Source organism: Sciurus vulgaris (assembly GCF_902686455.1).
Source record: "Sciurus vulgaris genome assembly, chromosome: 12".
Classification (NCBI taxonomy): domain Eukaryota; kingdom Metazoa; phylum Chordata; class Mammalia; order Rodentia; family Sciuridae; genus Sciurus; species Sciurus vulgaris.
Window position 1 is genome coordinate 26,192,756 of NC_136473.1, and position 18,074 is coordinate 26,210,829.

The window sequence follows — 18,074 nt, forward strand, 5'->3', positions numbered from 1 at the left end:
TGCTAGGTCCATCGGTGTACTTTCATGTAAAATACAGTTTTAGCAAAATACAAGACCAACAAAAACCCTACTGTGACATTTTGCAAGAACCCCCACCCTACACTCAATATCTCATCAGGTTCCTTATCCTTCACTATATTCCAGCTGATGTCTGATCCCCCTAGCCTGGCCTCGTTAAGAAGTCCACAGGTAGCTTAGCTAGTGTTTCCTTTACCTGGATGTTCCTTTTAGATAATTTTCTGTCCACTGACCACTACTCTGCTCCTTGGCTACTTGCCCATGCTATGTTCAAAACTGAGCACAGTTCTATACCTACACCTCTTCCCCCTGTGGCAACAGCACTGAATAAAATCAGTTTGGACTGTTTTATCTACTGTCAGGCTCTGGTTTTTCTTTGACATGGTAGATTATTTTTTTCTTGTAAAGAATTAGGATTCTCAAGTAACATCACTTTAATATCATCATCCTTTCAAAGTTTTTAGTGACCTTTCATACCCATTTCATTTTTATTCTCAGAATAGCACTGGGGTAGGGGTAGTCAAGACAGGTAATTTTACCCCTTACTAACAAGTTACAAAATTGAGTTGCAGAGAGGCCAGAATCCAAGATAATGAATGTTGAAGCCCAGGTCTTGTCACTTCGAACCCCAGACTCCTTCCATCAGGACAGAGATAGTTCTCTGGGAGTCGTGAATCAGAATGCCACCCGCAGTTTCAGAAGACAGAATAATTCTAATATGTCCAACTTTGTGACCATCGATGAGTTAAATAATATGGATATAGAAGTACAGAGGAAAATCACAAAAATGTGGACTAGGAAAGATCCAGGCAGAGGAAAAGAAACAAGTCCAGGCTGGTTTTCAGGTTTGTAGTCAGAAACTTCTAGATCTGCAACCTGATAACTGTGTGACTTTGAATGAAGGAAAAATACCTAAATAACTGTAAGAATTTTAATATAAAATGCCTGCCTTATGGCTTGCCAGATGGGAAGGGATCTTACAAAATTTTCACTTTCCTTTCTTTATGAAGTCAAGCTCTTTGCTTCAATTGGTCAATTGCAAAAGTAGATTTTAAGCATCTGCTTTTTCTGCAATAATGATTTAAGAAATGCTATTTAAACAAAAAGAACAATGGACAGATTTGAAAGAACATAAAATCAAATTCCGGAATGCACGTGTATAACCTAAGTACCAAGGATTATCATTTAGATTATAAAAAGGGAAGAGAGAAAGAGAACTCCATGTGTTTGGGCATGTCGAACACGTGAATAAAATGATTTCTACGATTTATTTTGCTCTGAAAAGATAGTAGTGTGGATGGGAAGACTTTAACTTTATTTCCACCCTTTCCTTCTCTTTCTGGAATATTAATTTACTATTCCAAAATACAGTTTGCACCCTGGTTATAGATAACAAAGATAGGGGGGAAGTTTTTCTCTAAAATATCATGCTCCCAGGTGAGACTCTCTCCTGCACCCTCTAATCACCCATTCCTAGGAAATGGGGAGCTGAAGAGTCCCCTTTTCAGGGGAGGCCTATCAGCAAGCTTTCTCTCGTCACTTCTTGCTCACAAAGAGCTGGATTAGTTAGCTGCCCCTGGGTCTTTCCCTAACCAAATCTTGCTTTCCTCTTTGGCAGTCTAATTTGTTGACAGAATGCATGCTCTTGAGCATATAAAGTACATAAATTGGTGATGAGATTTGAGAAACCCACCTTCTTTTCCTGAGGGCTTAAATTTAAACCTTGTTTCCAGCCAAATTAGGAGAGAGCTTTGCATCAAGAATTATGTCTATTAAGAAATGAGGAAAGCTAATCAATAAAGTGGACCCATGTTGCCCATTTAACATTTTTCCTGTGCTTAAGGCACTCAGTGACATCAAAGGGGAGAGAGGTTTGTTTTTTGTGCGTGTGTGTGCATGACATGTGTTGGAGGGAGAGCTTGCGTGAGGGCCTTACTGAGCCCTCTGGCCATAGGACTACTCTAATATTATAATTCTGTCAACATCCCTAACAACCTGATTCTTTTGGAGAAAGGAATAATGGAAATGGATCTGAAAGCCAGGCAGGATTTGAACAGTGGGGTGGCCAACTGTGGAAGTATTAAAACATGGGTTACCCTCTGTGATTCGGGAAGATCAGACTGAATTATACTTAGTAAAGAGAGAATGTGTGTAAGAAATTTAAAAAATTCTAGTAAGTAAATTTATTAAAGTTTCAAGATATATGATTTATTTAAATGTAGGTTTCTGAGTGGCAGATTTTTCTGAAAAATAAAAAGAAAATTAAGTCATATTATCAATCCTATTGTTATAAATCAAAGTGTGTGCCTGCATGTGCCTGGGTGTATGTTTTTGTGCTTGGGTATGCTTGTCAGTGTGTTGTGTATGTGTGTGTGTGTGTGTGTGTGTGTGTGTGTGTGTGTATGTGTTTGTGGTGCTTCTATGCGGGTAACTAAGTGGATACAGAACTGATTTCTAACTCTAAAAAATTGGCTCCAATACACATGAAAACACAGTCACATCAATGTGTATAGCATCTCAATCCACAATAGCTAAACTATGCAACCAACTAGGTGCTCTTCAACAGATGAATGGATTAAGAAAATGTGGTATATATGCGCAACAGACTATTACTCCTTTCTAAAGAAGAATGAAATTATGGCATGTGTCTGTAAATGAATGGAGCTGGAGATTATCATGCTAAGCGAAATAAGCCAATCCCCCAAAATGAAAGGGCCAATGTTTTCTCTGATATTCAGATGCTAATCACTATAAAATGTGATGGGGTGGACTAGGGAAGAACAGAGGTACTTTGGATTAGGCAGAGAGGAATGAAGGGAGGGGAGGAAGTCTGGGAGTGGGAAGCATAGCAGAATGAATCATGTATGTGCATATATGATTACACGACTGGTGTGACTCCGCACACGTACAACCAGAAGAATAAAAATGTGTCAAAATGCATTCTACAGTCGCGTATAACTAATTAGAACAAGAACAAAAAAATACATGTGAAAAAGCAAGAAATCAAGATACAACAATGGCAGAATAATAAAAAGAAAGGTTCCTAACAGTTATATTAAAAATCGACGCATGGAACACCAGAAACATTGCAAGCAGAACATCCTTCTATTTCTGTCTAGGCCTGCCTTGGGATTTGAAAGCAACCATGTCACCCCCACATGAACTACAGGAACAAACAGATCCTCTCAATTATCATAACTATTCATGAGACAACCAGAAAGCTGAGGTCACAAGTCAACCAGTAAACCCTATCCCAGAGAGAGGGAAAACAACAACAACAAAACCTCTTTAAGGACAGACAAGACACACAATCTGCTTCACCTTTGGGAAAGTAGAGAACACACCTGATGACCTTATCAGTGTGTAAGAAGTTCACGTTTCAGCTGATGAACTTTACTCTGTCTTTAGATATCACCCAGTGACTGACACCCAGACTGGGCTGCATCATGGAATCCCCACGTGGATACCTAAACATTCAAACTCCAGGAAGTGTATTTTACACTATTAGGCACTGTCTTGTAATGGGAAAGCAGCCAACTGCAATAGATTCTGGGTGGGCATTGTCCTGCTCTAATCTTTCTCATTTCTTTTTTCTTCTTCTGAAGATCTGCTCTAAATCCCACAGTGATTCATTTCTGAATCTGTTATCCTGCCTGGGGTTGCCTGGCAAAGAAAAAAGTATATCCTCTACATTGAAAATCTGTGACTCATCAGGGAGAACTATAATTAATTTCAATTTAACTCTTTCAAGCTAATATCCCGGCAAAGGAATGTCTGTATATAAACAATGAAGTCCATTGCCAAAATTTTTGATATTTAACATTTATCAAATCAATGCCTTTCTAAATAACTTCAGCTGCTGTCTCCATTCACTCTACCTTTATATCAATAATGACAATTGCACTGAGGAGATTAAACTCTTTGGTTTTCACTTGAAGCCATACTAAACTGAAATGATGTGTCAGCAAAAGAAAGTAAATTTGAAAATGCTAAATTAGGCATCTACCCAAAAAATGATTACTGAAGTACATTCCAAGATCAAAGTGTGACCAATTTTACACACACATTTTGAGCAAGGACTTGACCATCTGCATTAACATCCCAATTTCCCCACTAATGAGTTGGACATTTGGGGTAGGTTCTCTGACATTTTCAAGACTTAGTTCTCACATCTGCAATAGCTAGACATTAGCAATATTTAAATCACATGATTATTGCTGAGATGGATACCGCCTGGTACACAGAATAGGATATCAATTACCATGTAGGTCAGTGTGTCTGGTACGAATATTCCCTTTTCTCTCTGCTTAACAGATGCCAAAATAGTTACTCAGAATAACTAAATTATTTATTTAAGGAAACAAGCCTGGTAAATAAGGAGCCCAGGCTTACAATGATCATTTCGATGCCTTCTAGATTTTATTCTTTCCCTTTAAATTGAACCCATTATTTGGTCTACATATGTTATCTGAATCACAAATGGTTTTGGTTAAATCTTTTCCAAGACCAAGAGCAGTAAACCCACATCAAATGGAAGACAGCAAAGTCAAGTAGTTTTTTAAAAATAGTTCCATTAACTCATGAATTACAAAATTAAAAATAATACAAGGAGAATATCAACTTTGAATCTCTGATTTAAGTTTGGTTCAATTAATGGTGACTAATCAAAACAATTCTCTTATTATCTTTAATATTTATAATGTAATTACTGATGCATATTGCAGTTACACAACTGAAAATACTTGGAAAATGATCACACAGACCAGGCCATATGCCAAATCACATGCCAATTAATCCAACAAACTTCATAGTGGAACCAAAGAAACTCTAATGCCAAAGCACTTACTGCAGCTTGCCGATGAGTATTGGAGAGTATTCCATGAATCTTCACTTTGTCTTTCTCCATTTGATCTATGTTCACCCACAAATCCCGGCTGGCAGAGTCAGATGGGCCATATATCCGAGATATATAGTAATTGTGATCTGTATCCTCCTGCAATATAGAGAAGAATTTACATCAAGAACTGAAATAGTGTTCCTAAAATTCTCTTTAAAAATTCTATTGACTCCAATCAGAATAGCAATTATCAAGAATACAAGCAACAATAAATGTTGACAAAGATGTGGGGGAAAAGGTACTCTCATACATTGCTGGTGGGAATGCAAATTGGTGCAACCACTATGGAAAGCAGTATGGAGATTCCTCAGAAAACTTGGAATGGAACCACCATTTGACCCAGTTATCCCACTCCTCGGTTATACCCTAAGGACTTAAAATCAGCATACTACAGTGATGCAGCTACATCAATGTTTATAGCAACTCAATTCACAATGGCTAAACTATGCAACCAACCTAGATACCCTTCAACAGATGAATGGATAAAGAAAATGTGATATATACATATATATATATATATATATATATCCAATTGAATATTATTGAGCTTTAAAGAAAAATGAAATAAATTCTGGCATTTGCTGGTAAATGGATAGAGTTAGAGAATATCATGGGAAGTGAAATAAGCCAAATGCAAAAAACCAAAGGTTGAATGTTTTCTTTGATATGTGGAAGCTAATTCACAACAAGGGAGTGGGGGAAAGGGAAAAATAGAGTTACTTCATATTAGGTAGAGGGAAAAGAAGGGAGGGCAAGGGTTATTTGAAAAGGGGTTATAGTAGAGTGAAACAGACATTATGACATCATGTGCATGTATGACTGCATGATCAATGTGTTCCTAAAATATGTATAATTAGAAAAATGGTAGATTACACTCTATTTATGTATGATCTGTCAAAATGTATAAATGCATTCTACTGTCATGTACAACTAATTAGAACAAATAAAATTTAAAAATTTAGAAGTTTTAATAGTCTTCAAAATAGCAAAATAATTTATCTAACCATTAAAGGGAGTGAATTAAGATGATGGAAATAATACATGTAAAATTAGTAATACTTTTTAGAAGAAACCATTCAGTACATAAAACTTACAGGCAAATATATGTTCTGTGTACACTGTCTTTTCTACCACAATCATGTTGAATCTGATTGCTGGCCAAACAAAAGATATCTCTTTTAGAAATATTTATTGTATGTCTGAGCTGTAACTACTATTGAGTGACAACAAATTGAAATTTCTTTTCTTTAAAAATAAGGTTATAGGAAGGTCTGCTTTCAGTTAATGGGCCTAAAAATTTAGATAGTATATATTTTCCCTTTAATCTAGGTTATTAAATTCTCCTCCTATTTGGATTCTCCTTATTGGTATCACCATGGTGCCTTTCCCAAAATTTTATTTTTCATGTTTCCCACTCAACAAAGAGATTCAAATGTTATTAAAAACGATTTTGACAAGTAACATTCAGAACAAATCTTGCAATTCTTGGTTAATTATGATTAAATAATTTTAACATAAAAATATAATTATGCTTATTGATTTGAGAATTCACTAAATAGAATATACTTTCAGACATTCAGGTAAATGTAAGAAAAAGGTTTACTGAACAGAAGGACTATAACTTGAATAATAAAGACTGGGCTGTCAATTTTTGTCTAATGCATTTATTAAATGCTAATTAAATAAATTACAAGTATTTTTTGAAATTTAATCCAAACAAAAATTCCATAAAATTTATCAGAAATCATTATACATATATGTTATATATATGTATGATATATATATATCATTGATTATCAATGCTATATATATGTGTGTACATACGTGTGTATAAGTATATATGTGTGTGTGTGTGTATATATATATATAATTGATGATAGAAAGGAAAAGAATATTCTAAGTAATCTTCTAAAGGTATTTTTGCCTCATAATTAAAAGAAATAATAGGATCACAATGTAAAAGGTGAGAACCACGATTAAAAGAGAGGTGACTTTTTTCTTCCTTGATAAAGATTCTAGGTAAACCTCCAAATAAACTTTGGGTATCACATTCAAATGATATGTATGCCCACATGGAAGGAAAAGAAAGATCAGTAGAGAAGGAAGAAAAAAGAAGAGAAGAAAGCAGGAATAGGATGCCAGGCAGCCCAAGGGAGTTTCCAAATCCACGTGGGCTTCCAGCCCTGCCTTTCCAAACATCATGGCACCAACCCTCACCCTTTGGGTTCTGAGAGTCAGAGCATGGCAGTTGTGTCTCCAGGGTGTACTCAGCCCTCCTTGCTGCCTGTGCTTCACCACTGGAACTTCAGAGGTGGGCACCTTCCTTAACATAAGCAACGCCACTTTGCACAAGTCACTTCCGGCCACAGAGGTGGGTGGATACATAGTTGCACATGCTCTAAGAGGGACCTAAGGGCCAGACACTCAGGAGCTTAGATGGAGAGAAAACAATTGCCATTATCCTGACTACCAAGATGTGTATGTGTGAGACGTGGAACTCCTACCTATTTTGCTGTGGAAGCCCTACCAGAAGATACAGCAAACACAATACAAATACATGGAATAACAAACACTGCAAAGGAAAAGCCAGCTCCCTGATCAAGTATGATCTACTGCTGAACCTGTTCAATCTCTTTTATTGTTAAGTCACCTGAAGTTACGTGATTGTCACCTGAAGTTACGTGATTGTCAACCGAAAGAATCCTACTGAAGAACAGGTTTCTCTTACTTGAAATCAGACTTCAGCAACCTTGATTAAGACAACCTGGACAGATTTGTAAGTCTGTATTACAAACATCTCTCATTTAATTCTGGTATTGTAGGTAATCACATAACAGAAATGGAAGCTTGTGTAACTTGCCAGAAATCATTAGGTGTGAAGAACAAACGATGTGTCGTTTAATTTTTAAATGAGTGGTATGAAAAGATGGCTTTAAACATTGAATTGCAATGAAAATTAAATTTTTTTTTCTCTATTGCTGGTATTATTACAAAGAGTTCAACAGCACTAAGGTCAAGGATATAATCTTTATACAAATATATTTTATGAAGCTGCCAAATTCTCATATAATTATGAACTTATAAAATTTCCAACTTGTAGAATAGAGTAAAATATAAATTTTGAAGTCAACATTTGTAACTTTGGCATTTTTTTTAATCCCTGAATCTCTGTAATGAGTTAATGTTTTGAAATTATCATAAAGAATACCATTGTACTAAAATAATGAATTATCTGCAAATATACACATAAGACTTTGTCCCATTACAATGTATTTCACTGACATGGCTATGTGAAAATTCACCTCAATTTTTTACTTAAAGCAGTTGTCCAAACCAATATCACATCTTTAAACATATTGGAAAACTGAAGAGTAGAACTTGGTATTTGACTTCTCTAGCTCAAGCTTGCCAAGTTGTCATAGCAACTTTTATTCCAAGAGAAAGACAATTTATTGTTTACCCAAGAATGTAGACACACAAATTGTTAAATTTCAGAGAGGTATTTGACTGAGATATTCAGAAAAGCCACAAAGCAGACATCCCCAAAATGTGACATTTTAACACTGCTAAATTATTCAAACCGTATCTTGTTCTTTTTTAGGAGGAATGGTATTTAAGGAGTTGTCAAAACTATTCTGGACACACAAATTTTTATTTTCTATTTGAAAGCAAACTATTTCTAATATCAAAGAATATAAAACAATACACTACTGTGATGGGCCCAGTTGCCAATTCATTTAGGAAACCAACTGTTACTGAAAGTAGATGACACAGTTGGGGACAAAAATCCCATAAATTCATGTTTCTCAAAAATGCCTGGAAATGTGCAGCTGCAGAGGAACAGAGGATGTATAGCAATACAGAGGACAAGTTATCTGTCAATCAGGCTGCAGGATTTCTAACGCAAATGATATTCTCTTCCCTTGTGGGTAATTGAGTTGATTTTATGAACCTTTATTTCTTCAGAGGCCTCACTTCATTGACTTATGCAGCAAAGTCGTTTGAACTCCAAATTCATTTCACCGAGGACTTAAAAACTATCAAGGACACACTGTATGACATCACTGTGCTAGTCATTTCATATGCATGGGTACGTAAAAGTTCTTACGTAAAGTTATTTAACACTGAATTAATTGGCTCCCTCTTCAAGACTGCTCCATAGATTCCTGAGAAAGCTTGGAATGGAACCACCATTTGACCCAGCTATCTCACTCCTTGGCCTATACCCAAAGGACTTAAAATCAGCATACTACAGAGATACAGCCACATCAATGTTCATAGCTGCTCAATTCACCATAGCCAGAGTGTGGAACCAACCTAAATGCCCTTCAGTTGATGAATGGATAAAGAAACTGTGGCATATATATACAATGGAATATTACTCCACCATGAAGAATGATAAAATTATGGCATTTGCAGGCAAGTGGATGAAATTGGAGGATATCATGCTAAGTGAGATAAGCCAATCTCAAAAAACTAAAGGACGAATGATCTCGCTGATAAGCGGATGAGGACATATAATGGGGGGTAGGAGGGGTTAGCGTTAGGGCTAGGGTTAGGTTTAGGGTTAGGGATAAGGAGGATGGTAAGAATGGAGGAAGGAAGGACTGTATAGAGGGAAAAGAGGGGTGGGAGGGGTGGGGGAAGGGAAAAATAACAGAATGAATCAAACAACATTGCCCTATGTAAATTTATGATTTTTAATAAAAAAAATGGAAAAAAAAAAGACTGCTCCATAATCAATAAAGGAAAATTAGAATTGGAATGGTTCTTGCCAGGTGTTAATAAACATATTACATTCTTACAAGAATGGTTTCACAAAGACTATATATTTCATTTTTTAAAAAAATTTAAATTTGCTGTGTTTAATTATACTTCTCATATAAGAAACAGCTAAAAGTCATTCACAGTGACCTAAAAAACAAATTGTGGTGCTCTAAGAAACCAAAGGGCATGGTAAAATAACCAAAGGAGAAAAAGAACTGAGAGCACTCAGTTAAAAACGACAGAGATGAGGGCATGAGTAGGAAGAGCTGAGTAAGTGCAATTATTTATATTATAAATAGGATGCAGAAAACAGTCTTGAGGAACACAAAGCATCACATGGAACACAAAGTATCAAATGGAAAAGAACAATGAGGTAAGTGTCTAGGACAAATGTTAGGACTAAATATTTGTGTTCCCTCCTCAAATTCACATGTGGAAGTCCCAAACCCCAATATGCCTGTAATTGTAGACAGGGTCTTCATGGAGGTAATTAAAGGTTAAATGGTGTTCTAACTCTGGGGTCTTGATCTCAAAGGAATCAAGGCCCTGATAAGAAGAGACTATGAAATCTCTCTCTCCCTCTTTGACATAAGGACACAGCAAGTTCCCAGAAAACCAGAGATAAAAGTTTGGTTTGGATACTACAGAATTTCCTGGTGAGGTTTCTCATAGATTTAAAAAGGAACTCCTACCGGTATCTAGAAAGACAGATCAAATTGTGAAGAGAGTGAAGAAAAAAAAAAACATAACATTCAGGGGAAATGATATCTACAGAATTTAGAAAGTGAAATTGTCACTTCAAGGAATTTTTCCTCAAATTGTAACTTAAGTATAAAGGCAATGGATTTCTGATACATCCAAATACATGGTAAATATATCACCACCAGTTAGTACTTCTTGAATATGTAGTACCTGATTACACGATCAAATCAATTCTGTAGAACCATTAGTTGCAGATAATGTGGCTACATACTGGACCAGAGAAGCTACCCCAAACATCTGATAGTGGGCACTGACTCCCGGAAAATTATATTCCAAAAAATAAATAATTTAGTTTTGGTTATAAATCTGAATGTAGTTTCTATTCACCATAAAAATATAAAAATAATGGAGATATGATTATCTGTTTTTTCATAGCAAGCAATAGATAAACCTGAAGCTATAGAAATGTCATTTTTAAAGTAATAAACTCAAATGCTAAATTTTGAAGATAAACTCAGGAGGAAAAAGTCTGAAACCAGTGGCCTGCAGGTTGCAGATGTGTCAGCAAAAACCAGCAGAAGAACATGAAATTCATGAATTTTCTCAAATATGATACTCATGGTATAATTCCAATTTGACAAAATTGGAATTATGTTATGTATATACATATATGTATGTATGTATGTATACATACATATATGTATGTATGTATGTATATACACCTCTCTGATTATAAAAATGTGTGTAAGATGTATACTATATACTTATTGGTAATTTTTAAGTGATGGGATTTAGAGGAATTCACCCCTCCAAATCTATATTATTTTAATTTTTTAATAACCAATTACCTACAACTAGCTTTTTAATTTTTAATGTTGGTCAAATAAAGCATCAGAAAATATTTGAAAATGCACAAAGGTATCAATTATCAATCCTTGAAAACAAACCACCAACTGTATCAAGAGGCCTAAGGCCACATACTGTGTACAGCTAATAGTTCTTCAGAGATTTTATGACAAGGAATTTGATGAGCTCTTATAGAAGAATTCTTTAACAGACTACAAATTGGATGCTCAACATGGGGCTTCAGGATTAAAAATTTAAAATTACTATAAGCAATGGAGGATATATAACTTTCCAGTGAATCTTTTCCTTAAGTTATTAGACTCAATGTATTAATAGATGTAGAGTCTAATGTTTTTAACCACTGATTATAAATGAAATTCAGTATTAACAGAAACATAGGGAAATATTCATTTCCATTAAATTTTGAGAGATAAATTGAAATTTGAAACATTTTTTTTTTATGGTACCAGGGTAGCTTTACCACTGAGCTACACCCCTAGCTCTTTGCATTTTTATTTTGAGATAGGGTCTTGCTAAGTAGCTTAGGGTGTTGCTAAGTTGTTAAGCCTGGCATTGAACTTGTGAACCTCCTGCTTCAGTTTCCCAAATTGCTGGGATTATAGGCATACACCATTGCACCTAGCTGAATTTGAATCTTTTTAAGAGGATTTTAGGTAGTAAGCATTTTATGGAAGCATCATCAGAACATCTCTCTTCTTTATTCACCTACTTTATGTCTAAATCATTTATTTCCCATGTCTAAGACACATATTTTTAGTGAGAAGCATTAAGATAGAGTGCATGGGAGGTAACTCAATAGTGCTGCAGGAGCTCAGTGATGATTATAATTCAAGAAGAGACCCCTTTGGAGTTGCTCATTCTTTCCCTTCAGTTATCATCCTAGTATAATCTACTGCCATATTTCTAGGACATGCTTCGGGGATCTCAACAATAGGATTTAGGCTGAGGGCAGACACATGCCAGGAGGAGAGGGCTGTGGTGTAGCTGAAGACATTACACTTGCAGGCAGGAAACTGACCTCTTGTTCTCACAGACTTGGTCTCTGTAAGTTCTGTCACTTGAGTGAAGTCCATTTTCCTACACACTGAATTCCCCCCCCACAAGATAAAACCATAAAGAAAGAAAGAATCTTGAACCCACATGAACATCAGGAGAACCTCAGCTGGCCTGAGGGTACATGTACTTTTTCAATTATATTAGAAGAAGGTCACCTTTAGGAAGCAGGAAGTAGGTCTGAGAAGACATTTAAGTCATATTAGTTTCTTTTTCCTGTTTTTTTTTTTTTTTTTTGGTACTGGGGATTAAACCCAGGGACACTTCACCACTGAGTCATATCCCCAGCCCTTTTCATTTATTTATTTATTTATTGAGACAGGGTCTCACTAAGTTGCTGAGGCTGGCCTTGAACTCACAATCTTCATGCCCTAGCCTCCAGAGGCACTGGGACTACAGGCCTGTGCCAGCATACCTGGCCACATTAGTTTCTTTACTAACAAAAATTGAATGACAGTATTTAACTTTCTTCTACTAGATTATGAAAGACTCAACTTATACTGACATATTTAAGCACATGTTTAAAGCATCTAAAGAGAATAGTATTCAGCATAATTAAAGAAGCAATTTCAGCATGATAGAAACAATTATATATTACTTTAGAATAGTCTCCAGTATATATCAGCAAATACTACATTCACATCCTCTCCAGATACTAAGAACAGTTGCATGGCATATAATTCCATTTACTGTTATAGTGTTAGAAGAATTAAAATCAATCTATTTATCTCCTCTTGGTTATATCATATTATTGCAATAGCCCTTATTATGCACATCTTTTACATATTGTTTCTGTGTCTTACACATATCTTTATCATTTACTAAAAATTTTTACCCACTCGACCTAATTAAAGCATAGACTATCCTCCCTAGCAAGAACTTGAGTATGACTTTTATAAATAGAATTTATTTTACCAATTTAGTTCAATCTCCCCAAAAGATTAGTATAGTGGCATGTATATGTGTGCATGTGTTTGTGTGTGTGTGTGTGTGTGTGAGAGAGTTTATTATAAAGTCAGAATATTGTACAACATATAATTTGTGGTATTCCAGAAATGGGTCCAATTATAAAAGTTTCCGTTTTCCTGATAACAATCTCTCTTACAGGCAAGATTGACCTCCATACTATGCAGAGCTGGATAAACTATATGGCCAAGGAGAAAATAACACACCTGGGATATTTCAAAATCATAACAAAATTAAGACTCTACAATTTAATAAAGTGCTTAGATCTACAGTCATTTGAGATGTGCTGGTATGTATTTTTATTGGGTCATTTATTAAATGAAACAATGTATTTTCCACCTGGCTATATCTATCCCTAGTAGAAATCTTCAACCTTTGCAAGAAAGAGCCCAGTAGATCATAGCCTAGTGTGAAGTGGTAAGATAGAAGATGCCAGAAAAAGAATCTGGAACAATGGTTTTAATGAATTATTAATATCTCAGTTTGTCTTTCCTAAGTTCAAGTAAGTAATTCCTCATCAAATATTGGCCACTGTCAAGGTTCATTAAAAGGGATTCTTCAGGGCTTCAAAAATCTATCAAAAATGTGTGATCAAAAAATATTTAAAATATGAGATTTCTATTATCATGCATAAAATTAGCATTAAAATAATGGGCTCAGAGGAGATTAGGGTTGAAGAACAGGTTCTTACTCTAAATAGTCACTGTAAGTTCTGGGCTTTAGTCTTTGTAAGAAAGATTTGAACCAGACCTCTCTGAAAATGCCTTTCAACTTAACTTCTAAAATCATATGGCCACAAGGCAAATTGGAAGTGATTGATAGATGTAGGTCAGAGGACCCTTTGCCTGATTTAAGTGATCCTCAGCAAAAGAAATAAGTGTGCAGTTTGAATAGCCAATGTAGGTAGCTAGTTAGAGTTAGCATTGGTACCATTTCAATAGGCACCTAATGATTCTCACTGGTAAGTTGTAGATCAGCACAAAGATTGCAGGCAAATTCATAGACTGCTTGCACAGTGTCTAAGAACTCTTGGGACATTATACATCATCTGTGCAAACTGAATAAATTATATGTCTTACATCTGAGTGCACTCCTGTTTCTTAGAAGTGCAATAAAATTGTGATGGGTAAAAAGCGTGCTCATTTCAGAGTGCCACTGAATGTCTCTGTAATTTTTGGCATAGTATGTTTTTTCAAGTAGCTGAAAATAAACAACAACTATGGTGGGGTGGGCCTCAAAATATTCAGAAAATCCAAAAGATTATCGTAATTTAAAAATATGGAAATTTTTGTTTTAGATTTGCTATCTATAGCAGGGCCAGAAATTGGGTACAATCTACATACTGCCTTAATCAGCTTGTGATACTACAACAAAATGCCATAGACGGGATGTCTTAAACAACAAAAAATTATTCCTCATAGTTCTTGAGGTTGAAAAGGTCATCCAAGTGATTTTCAGTGAGTGTTCCTTTCCTGGATCATAAAGGGCCACACTTTAGTGTGTCCTCACAAAGTGAAGACGAAGTTCTCTGGATCTCCTGCTCCTTCCTCTCTTAAGGTCACCAATCCCATGGGATTAGGACCCCACTCTCATGAATTAATTTAATGTTAATTACTTCCTAAAGGCCCATCTCTGACTACAATCACACTGGGGACTAGGGTTTCCATACAAATTTGAGGAGGGACACAATTTAGTCCACATCACATATATAAAGTTTCTTTATGAAGTTTGAATTTATATATATTAAAAAAAAAGTCCAGATGTACTATTTTTGTAAAACTCATTCATTTTATAGAACTAAGAAAAATTATCATTCATGTTGTCTAATATAAGATGTTTTTTGAAAAATCCAAATAGTTCTGTCTTGGTCCATTTCTTTGAGAAAAATTAAAAAATAAGCCAACCACCATTAATCATTTTAAAAGAATTATGAAAAATTCTACTCAAGGGTAATTTTTAGGAATTATAACCCAGTTAAGAATTTCATATAACCAACCTTTTTGGAAAAGTTGGACGGATGGTTTCTTTCTACCTTGGCCAATATTCTCATTTCTAAGGCAACTGTTACTATACCGAAATTATGTAGTCTGTATTTCAAGTGACAGGTATACTAATACAGTTTTAATTAGGGTTTGTCCATATTATTATTCACTCAATGTCAGAGAACAGTGCTTTTCTTTAGTCTTTTTTCTCCTTTTTTTTCTAACGTATCTGTATCTTCAAAATTGTTTACATTCTAGATTCAGGCAGTCATTAACAAGAATAGAGAAACCATAGATGGAAATTTGCTAGGAAATTTGACATCACTTGCCATACTTAGTACTCAAAATTGAATACTACTTTACCATACTACTTATCATTTTTCAAATAAAGTAAACAAATTTTTTGAACCTGTATTTTCAATATTCAATATTCAATGGAAACTAGAATAAAAATTGTCAAATAACAACACTGAGATAAATGTGTCAATATACACTGGAAGCTATAAAGGACTATTAGATACTACTTTTGTTAATAGAAAAATTCCACAGAAAAATATTGAGATATTCCACCTTTTTTTTTTGGCTAGCATTTATTGAAGTAGGAATGTTCCTCCAAGGTTCATATTTATCAGAGTAAGTATAGGTTCTATTCCTAACATTTATCACTATGGGCTTTTGATGATTAGTCCTTTATTTTAAAACTAAGAAAATAGGTAATCATCTACTTATGAAAACCAATCAATAAGGGGAGCTAATGTTTATGAGCCTGTAATACTCCACATTCTCAGTGTAGCACATAATATACATTATATATTTACTCGTTATAATAATTCAATGAATTAAACCTTATTTTAAAAATAAAGGCTGAGTTGCATTGAGTAACTTATTGAGTACCATATAATTTCCACAGATATGAGAGCAGTTCTGCATGACTCCAAACTCTATGTTACAACAACTTCCACAGTACCCTTTAGAAATTATTATTTTTAATATTGAAAATAAAGATAACACTGTTCCGATGGGTTCCCAGGGGCTGTCTATCAGGTTTTTGTAAGAGTTCTCTCACTGGCCTCCCTACTTCTATTTTTCCCTTCACTCTCTTCTCTACAGAGTAGAGACAAACTTTTTCAACGTAATCCTTGTAAAAGAAAACTCCAGTCACATTCCTCCTCTACTCTATAAAGTTTACAAATACAAAATCTTTCCATACTCTCGGTGTGTCAGTCAGCATTTTGTTGCTTGAACCAAAACACCAAATAAGAACAACTTAGAAGAAGAAAAGTTTATCTTAGGATCAGAGTTTCGGAGGTTCAGACCCTGGTCATCCAATTCCATTGCTCTGGGTCCAAGGTGAGGCAGAGCATCTTGGGGGAAGAACAGGGTTGATGAAAGTTGCTCAGCTGCTCAGCTCATGACAGCCAGGATGCAGAGAGAAATATCAAGGATCCTGGGTCCACATATAATACCCAAGGACATGCCTCCAGGGACCTACTTCTTCTAGCTATACCCTACCTGCCTTCAGTTACCACCCACAAATCCATTCAAATTATTAATCCATGAAACGTAATTCATTGCCATAACCTAATGATTTTACCTCTGAACATTTCTGCATTGCCAACATGAGCTTTTATTTATTTTATAATAGTGCTGAGGATAGAACTCAGGGCCCTGTGCATGCTAGGCAAGTGTTCTACTACTGAGCTACATCCCCAGCCAATATAAGCTCTGACGGCATACCTCATAACCACTGGGCTTGGTACAACCATCTCTCCAACCTCACCCTCCTCACTTTTTCTGCACCAATTATACTGGTAACTTGTTCCATGGATATGTCAATATTCTCCAGCATCACACATTGTACCTGGTGTTCCATGTGTCTAGGATGATAGTTCTACATAGTTCTGTGTCATGCTTTAATTTCTGTGTCTGCATTGTTTCAAAACAGTTTATCATATATTTGTGCTATATATAACCTTTCTCCCTTTTGTCTACTGCTATATTTCAGAGATTGGAACGGCGCCTGGTACATTAGGGTGTATAGTTGTGGATCTTAGCACTTCTTTACATTTCACGAGGCTATTTTCTTTGCCTTTACATCTTCTAGAAAAGAAGTCAGAGTGGTAGATTCTTCTTAAAGCAAGGAAGAGGTTATATATAAACTGACCCAATTTATTTATAAATCCATTTTATTTGCTGTTCAGTTTACTATTTTTAAGATTTCCATGCTCTGTTAGAAAAAGTCCAAGTCACTTGTATGAGAATAGATTGCTGGGTAACAAAAAACATCCCCAGGTTTAGAGAAAACAAGTTGATAATACTCTCAAGAATCTTCAATTTTCTTCCTTTCTTTTTTTTTTTTTTTTCAAGTTTTCTGTAAAAGAGTTAGAGCGTGACTGTAAACGACCCTCCATGTGTTCAGGATTCTGTGAGCTGATAAGGTGCACCGGGTTTAACAGAATGGTGCTTCTGCTCTATGAGGTGCCTGGTTAGCTAATTCTTGGTGTGCAGTTAGCTGGAATGGTATCTGGGGACTGGCCAGTCCCAGGTAGCCTTGGTACATGTCTAGGGTCCATTTGCTCTCTTCTTCTAAGAGGCTAGATTACATGTCTTCACAAGATGACAGAAACAAGTGGGTAAGAGTATCAGCTATAGCACCTCCAGAGCCATTGCCTAGTGACTACACATCATTACTTTATCAGATTTATTTGATCAGGGTAAGACACAAGGCATCCCCTAGATTCCAGGGGTGGAAAGAGAGATCCTAACTCTGGGTGGAACTGGGAAAATCTGCGGTCATTGTGAATCCATCATGCTATCCAAAT

At 35.5% G+C, this 18,074-nt stretch overlaps 1 protein-coding gene across 1 annotated transcript in view; it reads right to left on the reverse strand.

Moving 5' to 3' along the window:
* Window positions 1-18,074, reverse strand: part of PLXDC2 (plexin domain containing 2) — a 412,919-nt gene that overhangs the window by 202,056 nt on the left and 192,789 nt on the right. Inside the window, exon 4 of the mRNA XM_079107639.1 lies at window positions 4,865-5,011. Coding sequence (XP_078963765.1) covers window positions 4,865-5,011 — 147 coding nt within the window. The remainder of the gene's footprint in view (window positions 1-4,864; window positions 5,012-18,074) is intronic.